The sequence below is a fragment of the Lingula anatina genome, chromosome 4 (assembly GCF_051362555.1).
Source record: "Lingula anatina isolate TDL-2025a chromosome 4, LinAna3.0, whole genome shotgun sequence".
In the NCBI taxonomy this organism is placed as follows: Eukaryota; Metazoa; Brachiopoda; class Lingulata; order Lingulida; family Lingulidae; genus Lingula; species Lingula anatina.
Genome location: NC_141770.1, coordinates 27,415,956 through 27,432,526, shown reverse-complemented (window position 1 = coordinate 27,432,526; position 16,571 = coordinate 27,415,956). Strand labels below are relative to the sequence as shown.

The window sequence follows — 16,571 nt, the reverse complement described above, 5'->3', positions numbered from 1 at the left end:
GAAGGGGCCTTCGGTACTTTTGTAGTATACCCCCACCCTGTAACTTTCAGTAACTTTCACTTTTCAAACAGTTTTTTACATTTTATTGTTTATCTATGTCAAAGCTGTTGAAATAAAATGCTTTTTTAATTACCTGTGGACTTTTTATTAGTGTTAATCACGTTTAATCCAGCCCATTGAAATACAAAGTTAGAATCTTCAATTTACACCCGCAGTCAATAACTTGCCGCATTTTCGTTGCCTAACTCTAAGGTAATTTTATGTGAACAAGTAGCTCATAATAATTTCACAGAGGAAATCCAAGTATACAATGTATCAATCCTATGTTCACATAAAATAAGGTAGAGTTAGCCAACAAAAACGCAGCAAGTTATTGACTGCGGTTACACTGTAAATTTTCACATTGTATTTCAATGGGGTGGATTAAATGTGATTAAAACTAATAAAAAGACCACAGGTAATTACATAAACATTTTATTTCAACAGCTTTGACATAGGTGCAAAAGACACTGTAAAAAATGTTTGAAAAATGAAGGTTTCAGGAAGTTACAGGGTGGGGGGGTATACTTCAAAAGTACCGAATGTCCTATCTTTGCTGTCGATGAGGTAAGTTTTTAGTTCTTTCATTGAAAAGTCATCAGGTACTTCTGCTTAATTTCTATTCCAACTGCTCCCATGAATGTGTTTTCGAAAAAATCAAGTGATAACATGTTACGAAACTTTGAAAGTTCAGATTGAAATGAGCACTCCTCGATATGGCGTCCGTCGTGTACACTCCACACTTTCCCCCTGAAACTTCAAATCCCGCAAAATCTCGCGTTCCCACGGATAATTTAGCGGAAGACACGTGACCGTGGAAAAGACTCTATTTGCTCTCTTTATTAATAGTATAATTAAATTTTTTTCCTACTCTCAGCTTGTATGGCATAAATAAGAAGTAAAGCACTGCTGTTTCTCTGCATGAAAACAATTTTCAATAAATATTTTCATAGAATAACAAAATATTTTTAAAAACTTCACCCACCCTAAAAGCCCTGATATATCAGATATTCAATATACGTAAAGATTTTTTTAAAATTTGAACTGCATACCTTGACTAAGAGAGATGCTGGTATTACAGCTGACTTGGCATCCATGTAGAACAAATAAAACTGGGTGCGACTCTCTAACGCATGCTTCAGGTAATATGTTATGAGCCTTAAAATTGAGAAAAAAAATGTCCTCCAAACATAATGCAGAGAGAGAGAGAGAGAGAGAGAGAGAGAGAGAGAGAGAGAGAGAGAGAGAAGGAATGAGAGATGTATGATTTACATGTGCCATGTTCAAAATGTTTAACTTTCTCAGTTGAAGAAGCAAAAGCAAACTTTTAGGAGCTCATAATGGCAATTGACGGGTCTTGCACTGAATAAATAATCTACAAGAAAGTTGGGATTTCCTGCTCCTGATTCAGTAAAGCCATCAACAAGATTATAAAGTTTTCAAAGACTCGTCTGATATATTTTCATCAAATATTTCTCTCTATGGCAGCTAGGACAACAGAAGACATCTTGCACCCATTACCTTAAACAAAAGTTCATCTCGCGACCAGAGATCAAGGTCAGTCCCTGAATCATCTCCTCCACTAATCCAGCTGTGGTCAGACTGACTGCACTGCCCCCTAGTGAAACCTGTGTAAACAAGTGTTCCTGGCTGGCAAGGTGAACCAGAAATGCTGCTATACCTGCCGTGTGGTACTCTGTCAGGGTCAGACTCTAGGAGATAGAATAATAATAATTACAATAAATGTTTGCTATAAAATAAATTAACAACAAACAATTGAATTAAAATGTGCTAATGAATAAATAAATAAATAAATAAATAAATAAATAAATAAATAAATAAATATAATGAAAAAATTACAATCATCATAGTGTCCATACATTTTGGCTTTTCAAAAAAAAAAAAAAAAAAAAAAAAAAAAAAAACAAATGAAAATGGAACAAAAATCATTTTTACTACAGTACTTGAATCAAGCCTAATATCATCCTTTCAGAGAAAGAGCCTGTTCTTGCTCAATGTACAGAGAATCATCCCCCTAACAACCCCCTGACCTGTCTGTGTAGCAGCCAGTACACTCTGGTGAAGAGGGCAGTATGAAGTGACCTCTGTCCACTCAGCATGCTAATGAAGGGAGTACACCAGGTGTAGTGACCAGCTGCACTCAATGCCACGCCCTGACAGAATGTTTCCAGGAGCTTGTCACAGATCTGGAATTGGACAACAACAACAACAACAATAATAATAAAGATAATACCAGGGGCGGAACCAGAGCTATTTTCTGAAAGTCTTCCACATTGTCTTTCCTGATCCGTCCTCCATTTTTGACCATCTTTCGACAGAAAAATAAATAAAGACCCAGAAGACAGCCTCAATCCGCCCCCGAATACATTCCTCTTACTTAAAGCAATTAATCAGTCATTATATTATAGAAAACAATTTCTGAAACAATTGTAAGAATGAAAGTAAATGTAATAATTTATCAAAAATTTTAATTAAAGATATGTAGAGAGGAATTCCTAAAACCCTGCATACTTGCTTTGTCTTTCTTTCTTTCTTATTGTAATCATTTTTTCCCTTTCTGTATCTTTTTTTTTGTGGAGGGTATGGGATCTTTAAGCCATAATGCCTTTCTCCACACTGATCTACAGTATATGGCCCTATTCAGAATAGGGGACTTACTAGTCCTTGGGTCAAATATGGCCGACTTACTTGAATACTTCCCCACGGGATGTCTATTCAGTGTTATTTGCAGAAAAGGTGGCAAGCTTTGTAGTGGGTCGCCATATTTAACCCTGGGACTACTTTGTCCCCTATTCTGAATGGGGCCTATGATACCTTAACTTCCCTAGGGTCCAGCTGTGGGCAGTTAACGTCCAGTCTGACAACACCAGTGTCTGAAGGCACACCCTCCAGACCAGTGGTCAGGGAGTCCAGTTTGCCAGCAATACCGGACAGGAGAGAGGATGTGTCTGAAAAATTTATGGATTTTTCTTTCTTCAATTATTTCCTTCCTCTTTGTACATTTAAACACATCTCATGGTTATTGAACTTAAAATCTTGTCTGTGAACCAAAGTGAAAAGGCCCTACTTATGGATAGGTACTCAAGGTTCAGAACCTGAATTTTCTGTTTCTGCTTGTTTCTGGCTTGAAAAAAAAGTGTCTGTCTTTTACATGACAGTAAATAAAAACATCCAATATGCTGGTTAGAGGAGTTGTTGAGTATTTACCAGTTTTCCCCTGATTCACACTCTCTACAAACTGGTCTAGACTGTGCTGTAACTGCTCCAGCGGGTCCAACAAAAGTGAATCCATGGAGTCCTCATCAGAAAATACACCTTCAAATAAGTATGACAATTAGTCATCAAATAAAACCATATCTTACAACTTTTCTGATATCAATATATCTTCCAAAAAGTAGAGTTTATTTAACATCAGTGCTTTCTTGTTGATGGGCAAGATATCTAAAAATTTCCTGACAAATTTTGATGAAATATTTTGGAACAGATTCAGTAGAGAAAGAAATGATGGCAACTTCAACTGTGTCTTCTATGTGTAATATTTGAAAATTATTCAAATTTTTTTGACATTTTCCTTGACAAAATTCTCAACTCTTGATTATGACATTTATTGCAGTTATCATTATCATCACTGTGTTCATTCTACAAACCAGTACCTTCCAGAAGCTTCTGAGCCTCTCTCTTGCAGGCCTCTTCATAATTCGAGAACATGGTCGGCGGAATTTTCTCTGCTCTGAGGTTAACAAATGATGAATGACGACAACTCATAAGCTGATACAATACTTTAAATCTTGCAGGTTTTTCCTTTCAGCCAATAATTTGAATCAATAATTACATAGTGTAAATCATGATTTATACAGCAGTCAGCCAAAGATAAGAACTGTGTCTTATTTTGTCAAGCATATGACTACTTTTAATTTCTTTCACCATGGTATATAAAATATCCTTCAGAATTCAACAGAACAATAATGTGGATGAATGTCACATAATTTTTCCTCAAAAACATCATTTAAGAAGTGGTCATTCTTACCTGTATAGGGCATTGATAAACTGCATTTTTGTATCTGCTGACTCTGGTAGCTAAAATAAATAATTATTATGAAAAAGTTGCTTTAAAGAAAAAACAAAACACCACATGGCACGAAATGCACTAGGTAGCTGTCATATTGCCTGCATAAAATTTAGTAAAAGAATTTTTTTTTTTGCTTAACTGCCTCATAGGTTTGATTTGACAAGATATGTTTTAGCTTATCACCCACAGTGAAAAAAAAGTAACTTTATATTCTCTCATCAAATACGAATCTTTTATTTATATTAAAATTAGAGGTAAGGAAACCTCTGATGACTGAACATTTTTACTGAGCATCACAGGTTCAGAAGGTTCAAACACTTACAGGTCTTGGTGTCAGTAATGCTGGCAGGAATCTTCCAACATAGTATGGCTTTCGAAATATGCTTAAGTAGAAATAAAAAGTTGTAAAAAAATAGGTGTGTTTAAGAAAACAAGTTTAATAACTTTAAAGGGGTAAACAAACCAAAGTAAAGTGCTATCATAGTTGTGGAGATGATGTAAGAATGGCGTTTAAAAGGATTTATCTTAACAAATCATCACAATTACATGTGTATATAATTCATCAAAACATAATTTTAACTTTGTTTTTTTTATCCCATTTATGCATTGGTAGCAGTATTACGCTCAGCTGTCCTCGAAAACAGCTTGCCTGCACAATTCATTCTCTGTGCGCATGCTTTTTATTATTACTACTACTACACATATCACAACTACCAGATCAAACCAGTGTGGCCATGACATTATCTCAATGCACGAATCTCCAAACATTTTATTTGGAGTGTTTGATGTTGTGAAAGTGGTGTTTTTGTATATCATTTCCAACTAAAACCACTTTGTATGCCCATTTAATGTCCCACCAAACATTTTATAAAACTTCAATTTTAATATCTTGGACATTATATTTTTCTTATTTCATCTTATGTAATTCTGCTTTGACTTTGGGGAGACATTTTGCTGTGATGTCACAAAAAGATGAAGGTGTATCCCACCTTGCCTCCATTACACTAGATGGCACTTTCCCTGTCTTCTCAAAGGCACGGAGGGCAACGCCAACATCCCTCTCCAGCTGTTGCTTTTGCTGAAATACAAAAAAAAAAAGTTCTTTCCACAAAAGAAAAAGAAACCTATAATAGTATTAATGTTACAATGTATTCACAGAATTCTAACAAAAAAGATGCTATATATTCACCATGATTTAAAAGTCCAAATTTCATAAAACAGGTATGGGACAATGTTTGTGAAGGAAGCAGTCCTTAAAGAAGCAATTCTCATCTGTAGATTTTTGGTTCCAAACACAGGTTCTAATAAGGCTTATCATAAAACAAGGAATCCTGCACAGTCAGGTATGGAACACAAAAGTTTTAGCAATCAAACCTACTGATGTCCCATCACAACAGCATCATTCCCCTACCTCCAACTTATCCTTGCTTGTAGTTGCATCAGAATATAAAGCTTCAGATTCTAAAGATTCCTGAAACAAAATCACAAAATAATTTAAACAAATAAAAAAAATAATTACTGAAAATGCTTTTTAAATATCAAATTGAATATGATTAATCAAACATGATAGTGTGGAAAAATAAAATTTAATTTCTGGAAATACACATTCTGTGGTGAAATAAAATTAAAATTTCAAAGCAAAATACAGAACCTATGAAATCAGCATGTCAAATCACAAACCTTTAGATCTGAGAGTCTGGTCTTCGCTAGCGTGACATAGTCTGCATAAAATGGCCGACATTTCCCAGGAACAAACGGAGGATGGAGGATGTGGACCTAAAGGAAAAAAAAAAAGAAGACAGATAAAGATAAATACTTTGTTTATTGAATTAAACTATAATTTAGCTAATATAAAGCATTATGTTGACCAAAAATTCCTTTCTTTGGAACAAGTAATTGTACCTGAGAGTTAGGCTAGTGTACAAGCATTTGCAGGGAATCTTACCTTTAGGTACTGAGCCTCTTCAAATGGCACAATGTCAGTGAGAAATTTCACGAGGAACACAAATGACTTCTTGCTGTTAGCTGGCGACCTTGAAGCATCTCCAAAAGTCTCCTATATAAAAAATAAAATGAAGAACTTAAACGAAAATAGATTAACAAATAATAAAAGGGATACTTTGTTTTAAGCAAGATATTTTTAAGGTAAAACTTAACGTCACTGTGTTTTCACATAAAAATCCAAATTAATTAATAAAATCAATGAGCAGGCCCGTAGCCAGGGGGGTTCGGGGGGTTCGAAAGAACTGCCCTTTTTGTCAGGAAAAGGTCCATTTTGGGTAAAATTTTATCTTGGTACACATAAGTTTCATTGTAAAAGGTCCACTTTTTCAGAAAAAGAACCCCCCTTTTGAATTTGCTGGCTACGGGCCTGATGAGTCAATGACAATATCAATGTATTAAACACTCATAAAACAAAGATTACTGCATTCAAATGGAAAGCATTTTTCATAATATAGACTGCTGTTAATGGGGAACACAAAACATAACATGAATTTAGATTTTAATTTCATTAAAACTAGTGTACGACACACACAGACACGCATGCACGTATACACATGCACATGCACATACAGACAGTTATATGCACATGCACAAGCATGCGCACACACCTGAAACCATTCCCTGTAAGAGGGAAAAATATGTGGGCCTTCTAGACATCCTTGTCTCACTAACACAAAGGCTGTCACTATGGAATCCACATCAGAATTCTCTAGGGCTTGGTTTACAAGGTCTCCAACAATGCCTGAAAGTGGCAATAAAGTAACTCATTTGAGTGCAGAGAAAAAGATTTAGGGCCAATATAAAACAAGATATTTAATACTTTGATGTACCAGCATAAACTTACTGAAAGCCCTAAAAAAGTAAATTAATTCTAAAGAGACAAAATAAGTATTTCAAGAAAAAAAAAAGCAAAGCTGTCAAATGAACACACAAAAAGCCGAAAATGATGCACAAAATAGGTTTCTGTAAATTCTGATGCAATATTTCATGATGCTTAGCAGCATAGTCAACGCATCTGTGTCTGTACATAAAAAAAGAAAAAACCTAAGTCTATTTTATAAATATTTACTTTCTTACCATCATGAATCATAAAAGACAAGGCCAAAACTAATTCACTACAGAAAACTTCTTGCATAATTTTTTTTAATTTTCTGCCAGGAATTCTCCAAAATACTTTCTTTAGTGTAGTACATTAAAAGTGGTGGGAAGTTAGAAGCTAAAAAGAAATGTACCACATTTTCCGTACCTTTGACATATCTGGGAGCCTCCTCGAAACATACCAGCAGTGTTGAGAGACAGGTCAGCACAGAATGCCAATTTACCTCCTGATTGGCCAATATACGCAGAAGAAGACTGGTTGCTTCTTTAACGTCAAACACAACCAACAGCTACAAAAATTATTGAAATTTCTCTCAATATAACTAAAACATGCAAATATTAACCAAGTTAAAGGTACTGAAAAACAAAATATCAGCAAGAAATGAAAATTTAAATGAGAGAGAGAGAGAGAGAGAGAGAGAGAGAGAGAGAGAGAGAGAGAGAGAGAGAGAATGGAAGAGGACTGAGCTAGAAAAGACAAAGGGACCAACTACAGCAAGAAAATGTACCTTTTTGTAAGTATTGATTTCGTCAGCAGAAGTCAGAGAGAAAGTCCACTTGGACTGCTGCCTCAAGGCTTCAGACACTGTAAAATAGGTTTAAACTAGTTAAAAAACAACTCTATACAAAATATTAATATGGAAGACCAACTGAGCACCTGTTAAACATTGAACATTACTTTTATTTTCCTTTTAATAGAAGAACAGGTCAAGTCAGGTACAAATCTCATTCTGCACATGATAACTTCTCAGAGGATTTCACAAACAACTCATTTTTAATTAATAGAGATAAATAAAATAAATAAATAATAATAACTAAATACCCCCCCACTCACCTTTCAAAGATGGGTTGTGACCTAACACACCACACAACACACGTGTTGAGAATTTCTGTTGAGTAACCATGGTTACAGATTCAGTGCTACTACAATGTTCAAGAAAACAAACAAAAGCTCTGCCTTGGTCTTTACGAAGGTCTAATAATTCTGAAACATGAAACATTGACAATATGAAGCTCAGTATGGAAGTTTAGAAAGTTGAGGAACCCACCTGCAGACCTAATATATTTGGAGCTTTGAGACAAAAAATAATACTTTATTCAGCCATTGTATAAATCTATTATAAAATACACGTAAAATGGATAAAACAGGTACTATTATATTACTACTACAGGTGTAAAAAATTAAACAAGACTGGCTCATACATGTAGTTTTAACTAAAATTCTACTGTTTTTGTACAGCATGAAGAAGAGATATGGCACTGGGATGATAACATTTTAAAAAATCTTTTGCTTGAAAGTCTGCTTTTGCTTGGAAAGAATTCAGAAAGTCCATCAGCAGGTTAAAACATATCTATCATAACCTTTCCCGTTTTAGATGCTACTTACTTTGTATTGACCACTTACTTTGTATTGCATTATCCAGCACAGCCAATGAGATCTGAAAAATATGTTTTGATTTATTTTTAATTTGTCCTAATTCTTCACACTATGCAGCTAGATTTCAGTCAATTTTTTGTTCACATATATCAAATATTTAAATATCAGACATAATTAGAATTTTGCCTATATCTACACATTTTGGCATTTTTTAACTGTAGTGTACCTTTTTCACACCAGATGTCGCCTCTGTCTCTGTGTTTCTGTCACTGTAAGCCTGCTGTACAAGGCAACTCGACAGATCTGAAACAAATCATACAGCTATCAGACTCAATTGTAGAACTCTTGCATATTATTGTTTTATTCAATAAAAAGAAAAATATTCTCTATTTCATAACCTTGGTTACTTTTGGTGGAATATAGCTTTAAAGACACTAAGAGCGCATTCTCAACGAATTAAGCCAGGCTTTACAAAGCCGGTGACCTAAAAATGGCGGACGTACATGAAAGAAAAACCGCCTAAACTTTTAATAGTCTCTCCGCCTCTCACACGCCTCCCCACACGTCGTCCCTGCGGGGTACAGTAATTAAATCTCGGCTCCGAACATTAATATTTCCGTGAATATCTCTGGTGATATTATCTCCGTAGATAGTCGATTCATTGCTGCTCTACGGGCCAAATTATTCCTTTTTCGTCTCTGTTTTCAAAGATAATAGAACAGAAGAGCTTTTTGCCTTCGATCGCCTTCAGCCGCCATGCTTTCTTCACCACGAGTTTAACTGATGAGCATGCGCACTTAATATTTCTCAGGTAGCTTCCGCATGGCGAACGGAGCCGAGATTTAATTACTGTACCCCGCAGGGACGACGTGTGGGGAGGCGTGTGAGACTATTAAAAGATTAGGCGGTTTTTCTTTTATGTACGTCCGCCATTTTTAGGTCACCGGCTTTGTAAAGCCTGGCTTAATTCGTTGAGAATGCGCTCTAACTGTGTCATTTTCTATCTATAGGCATGAGGCATTTAGTCCTTATACAAAACATTTACTATTTTCAATACCTAACTATATTACCTAATGTTGACCATTGAAGATTTATTTTGAAATAAAAAAAGACAGAGGGTTTTCCTCCTAGAGGTAAGACTAACTAAAGGTTGTTAGATTTGTTATGAAAGTTTCCTCTAACCTTTGATTATTGCTCGAGTGACGTCTGGATACAGATCAGTTGCACCTCGGCAGCATAGGGCCGTCAAATGTTGTGCCAATTTTCCTATCTCCTCTGGCTGGTTTACATTGCTGAAAATAAAAAATAATGTTAATTTTTCTGACTTAATTATCATTTATATGCCATAAAAAAAGCAATACACATACTAAATTTACTCTTAATTTTTTTTTTTACAATTTCACTTTTAAGAAGACAACAAATGATAAAATATACATGTAAAATAAGAAATAATAAATGTCATATAACTCACTGTGAAATATACATCGACAGGGGCATAATTCCCTCAGAATGTAATTTCCATATGATTTCTATAGGAAGATTCCCCTAGAGAGAATTCAAATTGAAATAAAAATAAAAAAACTTCTTACACCGTTACTGTGAACTGTTCTGTACACTGTAAGAGCATCCAAAATTCCAAATAAAATGACTGACCATTTTATAGTGATTAATTACTAATAAAAATTTTTTGTGAGGTTGACAAAAGCTTTTACTTTTTGAAAATTAGCAGAAAAATTTTGTCACAACATACCTTTTGATTAATTGCTTTGGAAAATGTTTTTCTGTTGAAACACTGCTCAGACATTAAATTCACCATCACTTGAACCAAGACTTCAACATCTTCCTGAAATAGATATAAAATGGAAGAAATCAGTAAGCAGCATTTTCTAAATACTTTTACTTAATACTTGCTTTCTGAAAATATTCTAAGTCACTGGGCACAAAGCTTACAGTAACCTAACTTAGTAAAGGTCAGCAGTTCATTTTGATAAGAATGACTAAAAAGAGCAATTTTTAAAAACTAAATAGCAAATTCATTTACAAATTTAAAGCTAGCCTGAACATTAAAACTGAGAACATGTGTCAATTCTGAAAGATTAAAAAAATGCTATGAAAGTTTTTGCAAGGAATTGACAGTTTTTCCAAACTGAATCTAAAATATCACTTACCCTAGTCACTGTATCTAAAAGCAGCAAACAGTCAGTGTTCTGGATGATATTCAGGAGTTGTGAGGCACATATGGTTGCCGTGGTCAGTCCCGCGCTGATGGTTTGCTGAGCTTTCTCCTTCACCCACGACACACAGCTGTCGACTGAAATAATATAAAATATACTCTTACTTTGCAACAAAAACTTTTTAGCCTACTGTCCCAGGAGCTATGAATCTACAGTGACCAGTGACTAAAAAAAAATTAATAATATGTAATTTTCCTGATGTGTTGCTGAAGGCCATGTTAGTGTCACACATTACATCTGACTGGAAATACTGAGTATCTGTGCAATGTTCCGTAACCTCTTTCATTTCTCAGTGCACTGACTACTGTGACCAATTAACCTCGTAGTTTGATGAAATTACTAGTTTCAACTATGACCGGCACTTTTTGCTAACTTCTCAGACTGATATTTTTATGTCAACAACTAGAAAAGCACTCCGAGAGCGCAGACCTGCGCCAAGGCAGCAATTTTTTATTATTACTGATTATTGATTGATTATTGATCCAAATCACCACCAAAAACTAATCATCTCTTCCTTGGCCCACTTCTGACAGTTCCTGAAAATTTCATCAAAATCGGCCCATAACTTTTTGACCTATGTTAATGACAGACAGACAGACAGACAGACAAACAAACAAACAAATAAACAGAAACAAGGCAGCAAAGCTGTCAAATGTACAGACAAAAAACAGAAAATAAAGATGCAAAAAAAGGTCATTTTGTCAATTTTGATGCAATAATAAATAATGCTTATAATAGCACTGTCAGTCAACACTGAATTTTAATCATGCACAACAGGTAACATGGTCAATAACAGGAGCGGACCCTGAGATACTTTCTGACAGTATTCCAAAGTATCTATGTTGATCCATCCTCCATTTTGATGGTCTTCCAACAGAAAAAAATAGATACCAGTCAATATAAACTTAATAACCTGTCTTCAAGAAGACCCAGAAGATGGTCTCAATCCACCCCTTCAATAAGATTACAGTTTCAGGACCATGAGAGACTATAGTCACATGATGAAAGTCTCAATATTTGAAAAATGATGACAGTGCATAAAATAATTTTATATAATGTTTAAAGACATAAAAAACAATACAATTGCTTATGTGGAAATACAGAAAATGTGCAGAGCCTCGAGCGGATGAGAGTTAAAAGTCACAAATGCAAGTGTTTGAGAAAAAATTGTAAAGGAAAACCTAACAAAACTAGAAAACCACCGAGAGTGCAGACCTCTGCCAAGGCAGCAATTGTTGATTATTGTTGATTATTGAGCCAGACCACCACTAAAAACTAATCATTGTCCTCTTTGGCCCAATTCTGACAGTTCCTGAAAATTTCAGCAAAATCGGTCCATAACTTTTTGAGTTATGTTGATGACAGACAAACAGGGGTGAAAATATAACCTCCTACTCAGAGCCTGAGGTAAATATAATTTCAATGAAGCTGCCATTCAAACTTTTAATCTTTGATTATATATATATATATATAATAACCTGCATAATTATCACTGCTTCCTTATTATTAATCTAGCAGAGAGCTTAACTTTTGGGAGTTTACAAGGAAATATCAACAAGTGTGCTTTATGTAATCTCCTTTAATGGCCTATCAATTAGGCAAATGACTTTATAACTCAGAAATTAGCTACGTGATACCCAAGGGATATTAACAGACTGACCCTCTCAAAGATCTTTCAGGCCCATAAGTCACATCTTAAGAAAAGCACAAAACAATAATGCACAAAATAGGAGACTACAAATTCTGATGCAATAATACATTATGTTTTACTGCACAGTCAACATCAAATTTTAATTATGCACAACAGGTAACAACACCGAAAGTAAAAGCATAAGGCTTCAGGCCCATCAGAGTTCAAGTTTATACTTAGAAAGTGCCAGAATGAGAAAAATGAAAATTTCACACAAAATTGCATGAATTCAATAATAAATGATAACCCAATTGACCTGGCTTTCTAATTTGAACTGCATGCCAATCCTAAAAATCATACTTGTAAGTTAAAAATAATAATAAGTAACACAGTTTTCTTTTCATAATGTTTGCAGTAGCAATGCAAAAATATTGTCAATTTTGATGTAACATTACATAATAAATTATAGAATAATTATCACCAATCTTTGATTATTGACAATAAATAGCATGGACATGTAGAAAATTTGATTACCATTCGGCTTCATGTCCATGGGAGCTCCAACTCCCACAATGAATATGCCAAAAAGATAATGAATATTTCACTCAAATGTATAACTTCCAGAAAAAGAAGCCAATTAGACTGCTTTTCCAACTCATTCTGCATTTTAGTCCTGTGTTTCTTTTTTAAAGGTTTGACAGTCATAACACAGTTTTCCCATAATGCTCATCATAGCAGCAGCACCAAAAATTGTTTTTTCTTCTATTTTGATGCAATATTACATAATGCTTAACAGCATAATGACCATCAATTTTTAATAATAGAATATTAGTAACATGGACATTCAGAAAACGTGACAAGCAAAGGTCTTCAGGATCATGGAACTTCAAAGTCACACCTTGAAAATGCCAATAAGTGAAAAATTAAATTTTCACAAAAAACTGTTTAACTGCCAGAAAAAATTACCAAACAGACTGCATTGCCAACTGAAGCTGTATTTTAGACCCATGTTTCTTTCCTGTAAGTTTGAGAACGGTAATTGACATGATTTTTGTTAAATGGTCATTATGAGAGCAGTGCCCAAAATAGGGGTTTCTTCAAATTTTGATGCAATATTACATAATGTTTAACAGCATAATGACCATCAATTTTTAATAATGGAATATTAGTCACATGAACATTCAGAAAACGTGGCTAGCAAAGGTCTGCAGGCTCATGGAACTTCAAAGTCACACCTTGAAAATGCCAATATGTGAAAAATTAAATTTTCACAAAAAACTGTTTAACTGCCAGAAAAAAATTACCAAACAGACTGCATTGCCTACTGAAACTGTATTTTAGCCCTATGTTTCTTTCCTGTAAGTTTGAAAACAGTAAGTGACATGGTTTTTCTTAAATGGTCATCATGGGAGCAGTGCCCAAAATAGGGGTTTCTTCAAGTTTTGATGCAATATTACATAATGTTTAACAGCATAATGACCATCAATTTTTAATCATAAAATATTAGTATCATGAATATTCAGAAAATGTGATTAGCAAAGGTCTGCAGGCTCATGAAACTTCAAAGTCACATCTTAAAAATGCCAAAATGTAAACAAGACAGCACTGTTCTGAAATGGGTTTATTTCCATTTTTAACATATTTTAACATAAAACAAAATAAACAGTTTGTTGCCATTTTTATATGACCAACTAAGAAAATTGATGAGATGGGAAAAATATCAATAGAACAGTGTTTAATGTCCAATTTCCTCCATTCTGAGATTCTGAACATAGTGGATGATTGAATCTGACAAACTGCAATGATGAGTTTATTTCCATTTTTGACACTTTATTACACAATACACGATAACAAGTTTACCATCATTTTTACACAATCAATTAACAATGTTGTAAAGATGCAGGAAATATCAAACAAACACTTTTACGTATCTTATTAGTTAAATAATGAGACTGTTAACATGCCTAATAATTGAATCTGAGGAAATGTGAAAAAACAGCATAACTTCTAAAATAAAGGCCCGATCATGCTGATTTTCGAACTTGACCTGCGTATTATGAATATTCATCAGTTCTGTTAGTTTCAAGCCAAAAGGTAAAATGTTATTTCACTTATCGTGTTATCGGTGTTGCATATGTGCTGAGAAAAGTGAAAAAACAGCGTAACTTCCCTAAAAATGACCCGATCATGCTGATTTTCGAACTTGACCTGCGTATTATGAATATTCATCAGTTCTGTTAGTTTCAAGCCAAAAGGTAAAATGGTTTTCCACTAATCGTGTTATCGGTGCTGCATATATGCTGAAAAAAGTGAAAAAACAGCATAACTTCCCTAAAAATGGCCCGATCATGCTGATTTTCGAACTTGACCTGCGTATTAGGAATATTCACCAGTTCTGTAAGTTTCAAGCCAAAAGCAAAAACGGTGTTCCACTTATCGTGTTATCGGTAAAAGTGCACGACGGCGACGACGGCGACGACGGCGACGACAGACGCAGATGATGGCTATATGTACAGACACATCTGTGTCTGTACATAAAAACGGGAGTGAAAACATAACCTCCTTGGCAGAGGTAACAACAACAACAAAAACAAAATACCAAAATGAAATCAAAGGTCATCACTGTACCTGAAAATGCTGTGTTTGGTGTACTAGTAGAGTTGCTCCCTTTGTCTTCAGCAGGAATAGTGCCCGTATTACTCTGCAGCAGAGATCCATGGGGATGTCTCACAGCTGGTCTTGCCTGGGAAAATTAGTGCAGTTTACAATGAATTTATTGTTATTAGGTTCAATATACAGGTTCACTTTAATGGATTCTAAGTGAATGGTTGCTTCACCATTAGGAAATATACTAATTAAAAATAATTGAATGATTATTTTTAAAAGTGCAATTAAAATGAAAAAAAATAAATAAATAAACAAGTAAATAGAAATAAAACTCAAACATACATTTTTTAAAGTGCATTAGCAACATAAATATTAATAATTCTAAACAAAATTAATATATATACAAAAGGTAGATTTACCAGCAGGATGCACACATAATGGTATATTTTGTAATATATTATAATTAATTACAATATATTATAATTAATTACCTCTTTCACAAGGAAATCTAAGTCTTGGTGCTGGATGATAAGCTGAACAACTGCTTCATGAAGATCTTCATTTACAGACTCTGTGGAGCGGCCTTCTCTGGATTTCCTTCGGGATGCTGAAATAGTGATGTAATGTGTGAAAGCAGACCTTATAAATAAATTTCCATGTGTGAAAGTTGTAAAAACTGAAAATGCTGAAAACATAGGCTGTAATTTCTCATCGTGTGTTTCACTGAGTTCATATGAAAACAAACAAACAAACAAAAATAATAAATAAATAATAAAAAAACAACAACAATCAGACTAAAAATCCCAAACATGTACCACTTCAGAACCCATTGGGCTCACCTAGAGGTCATTATGATTTCTTTTTTGGGGTGGGGGTGGGGGTGGGGGGTGGGTGGGCAGTATACCAGTACTTTATTGGTTGTACATGTACTGTATGGATCGAGTACACTGTACCAGTATATTTAATTGGTACTGGTAATATGGCAGTTTATATAACAATTGTTTTCAAGTACTAGAGTAATTCTGATAGGTGCTTTTTGCACAATGGTAGACTAGTGTGCCGTTCAAAAGTCGCATTATGTGAATATTAAGTTCATCGGCTAACATATGATCGTGGTTTTACGGTACATGCATTTCTATTAAAATTAAATAGTCTCCAGAGGTCAGTCGTTTTATCTTGACAACATAATTGTCAAATGATGAATTAGGCTAAATTATACCAACCAATAAGTCTTTTAAACTGTGTCTCTGTAGATATTTCATCCTTCGAGGAAGATGACTTAAAATCCATTTTATTCAACGAACTCTTCTTTCACCACCTCTTTCATTTCTTGCGCCCTATTCTTGTATTGCTACTTTCCCAATGACCCGGAACGATTTCTATAGATATAGTAATATAGTAATTAAATATTTTAAGCAAATTTCAATATCAATTGGTTTAAAATCGAATCTCAGGGAGTAAAATATATTCTGAGTTTGTTTTGAATATTAC

At 34.4% G+C, this 16,571-nt stretch overlaps 1 protein-coding gene across 2 annotated transcripts in view; it reads right to left on the bottom strand.

Moving 5' to 3' along the window:
* LOC106177838 (Fanconi anemia group A protein homolog) overlaps positions 1 to 16,478 on the bottom strand; it is a 27,683-nt gene extending 11,205 nt beyond the window's left edge. Inside the window, exons 1-25 of one of the 2 annotated variants that reach the window (XM_087010432.1) lie at positions 16,304 to 16,478; positions 15,572 to 15,687; positions 15,102 to 15,216; positions 10,778 to 10,920; positions 10,360 to 10,452; positions 10,081 to 10,154; positions 9,792 to 9,901; positions 8,836 to 8,912; positions 8,619 to 8,670; positions 8,067 to 8,216; positions 7,741 to 7,817; positions 7,380 to 7,521; positions 6,742 to 6,875; positions 6,075 to 6,185; positions 5,810 to 5,905; positions 5,541 to 5,600; positions 5,119 to 5,207; positions 4,452 to 4,512; positions 4,088 to 4,137; positions 3,714 to 3,790; positions 3,268 to 3,375; positions 2,875 to 3,008; positions 2,091 to 2,246; positions 1,561 to 1,751; positions 1,092 to 1,197 (exon numbers count right to left, since the gene is read on the bottom strand). In XM_087010432.1, the coding sequence (XP_086866558.1) occupies positions 1,092 to 1,197; positions 1,561 to 1,751; positions 2,091 to 2,246; positions 2,875 to 3,008; positions 3,268 to 3,375; positions 3,714 to 3,790; positions 4,088 to 4,137; positions 4,452 to 4,512; positions 5,119 to 5,207; positions 5,541 to 5,600; positions 5,810 to 5,905; positions 6,075 to 6,185; positions 6,742 to 6,875; positions 7,380 to 7,521; positions 7,741 to 7,817; positions 8,067 to 8,216; positions 8,619 to 8,670; positions 8,836 to 8,912; positions 9,792 to 9,901; positions 10,081 to 10,154; positions 10,360 to 10,452; positions 10,778 to 10,920; positions 15,102 to 15,216; positions 15,572 to 15,687; positions 16,304 to 16,370 (2,589 nt within the window). In that variant the 5' untranslated portion in view covers positions 16,371 to 16,478. The remainder of the gene's footprint in view (positions 1 to 1,091; positions 1,198 to 1,560; positions 1,752 to 2,090; positions 2,247 to 2,874; positions 3,009 to 3,267; positions 3,376 to 3,713; positions 3,791 to 4,087; positions 4,138 to 4,451; positions 4,513 to 5,118; positions 5,208 to 5,540; positions 5,601 to 5,809; positions 5,906 to 6,074; positions 6,186 to 6,741; positions 6,876 to 7,379; positions 7,522 to 7,740; positions 7,818 to 8,066; positions 8,217 to 8,618; positions 8,671 to 8,835; positions 8,913 to 9,791; positions 9,902 to 10,080; positions 10,155 to 10,359; positions 10,453 to 10,777; positions 10,921 to 15,101; positions 15,217 to 15,571; positions 15,688 to 16,303) is intronic. The other variant, XM_087010433.1, reaches the window with a different exon arrangement.
* Between the last annotated feature and the right edge of the window lie 93 nt (positions 16,479 to 16,571).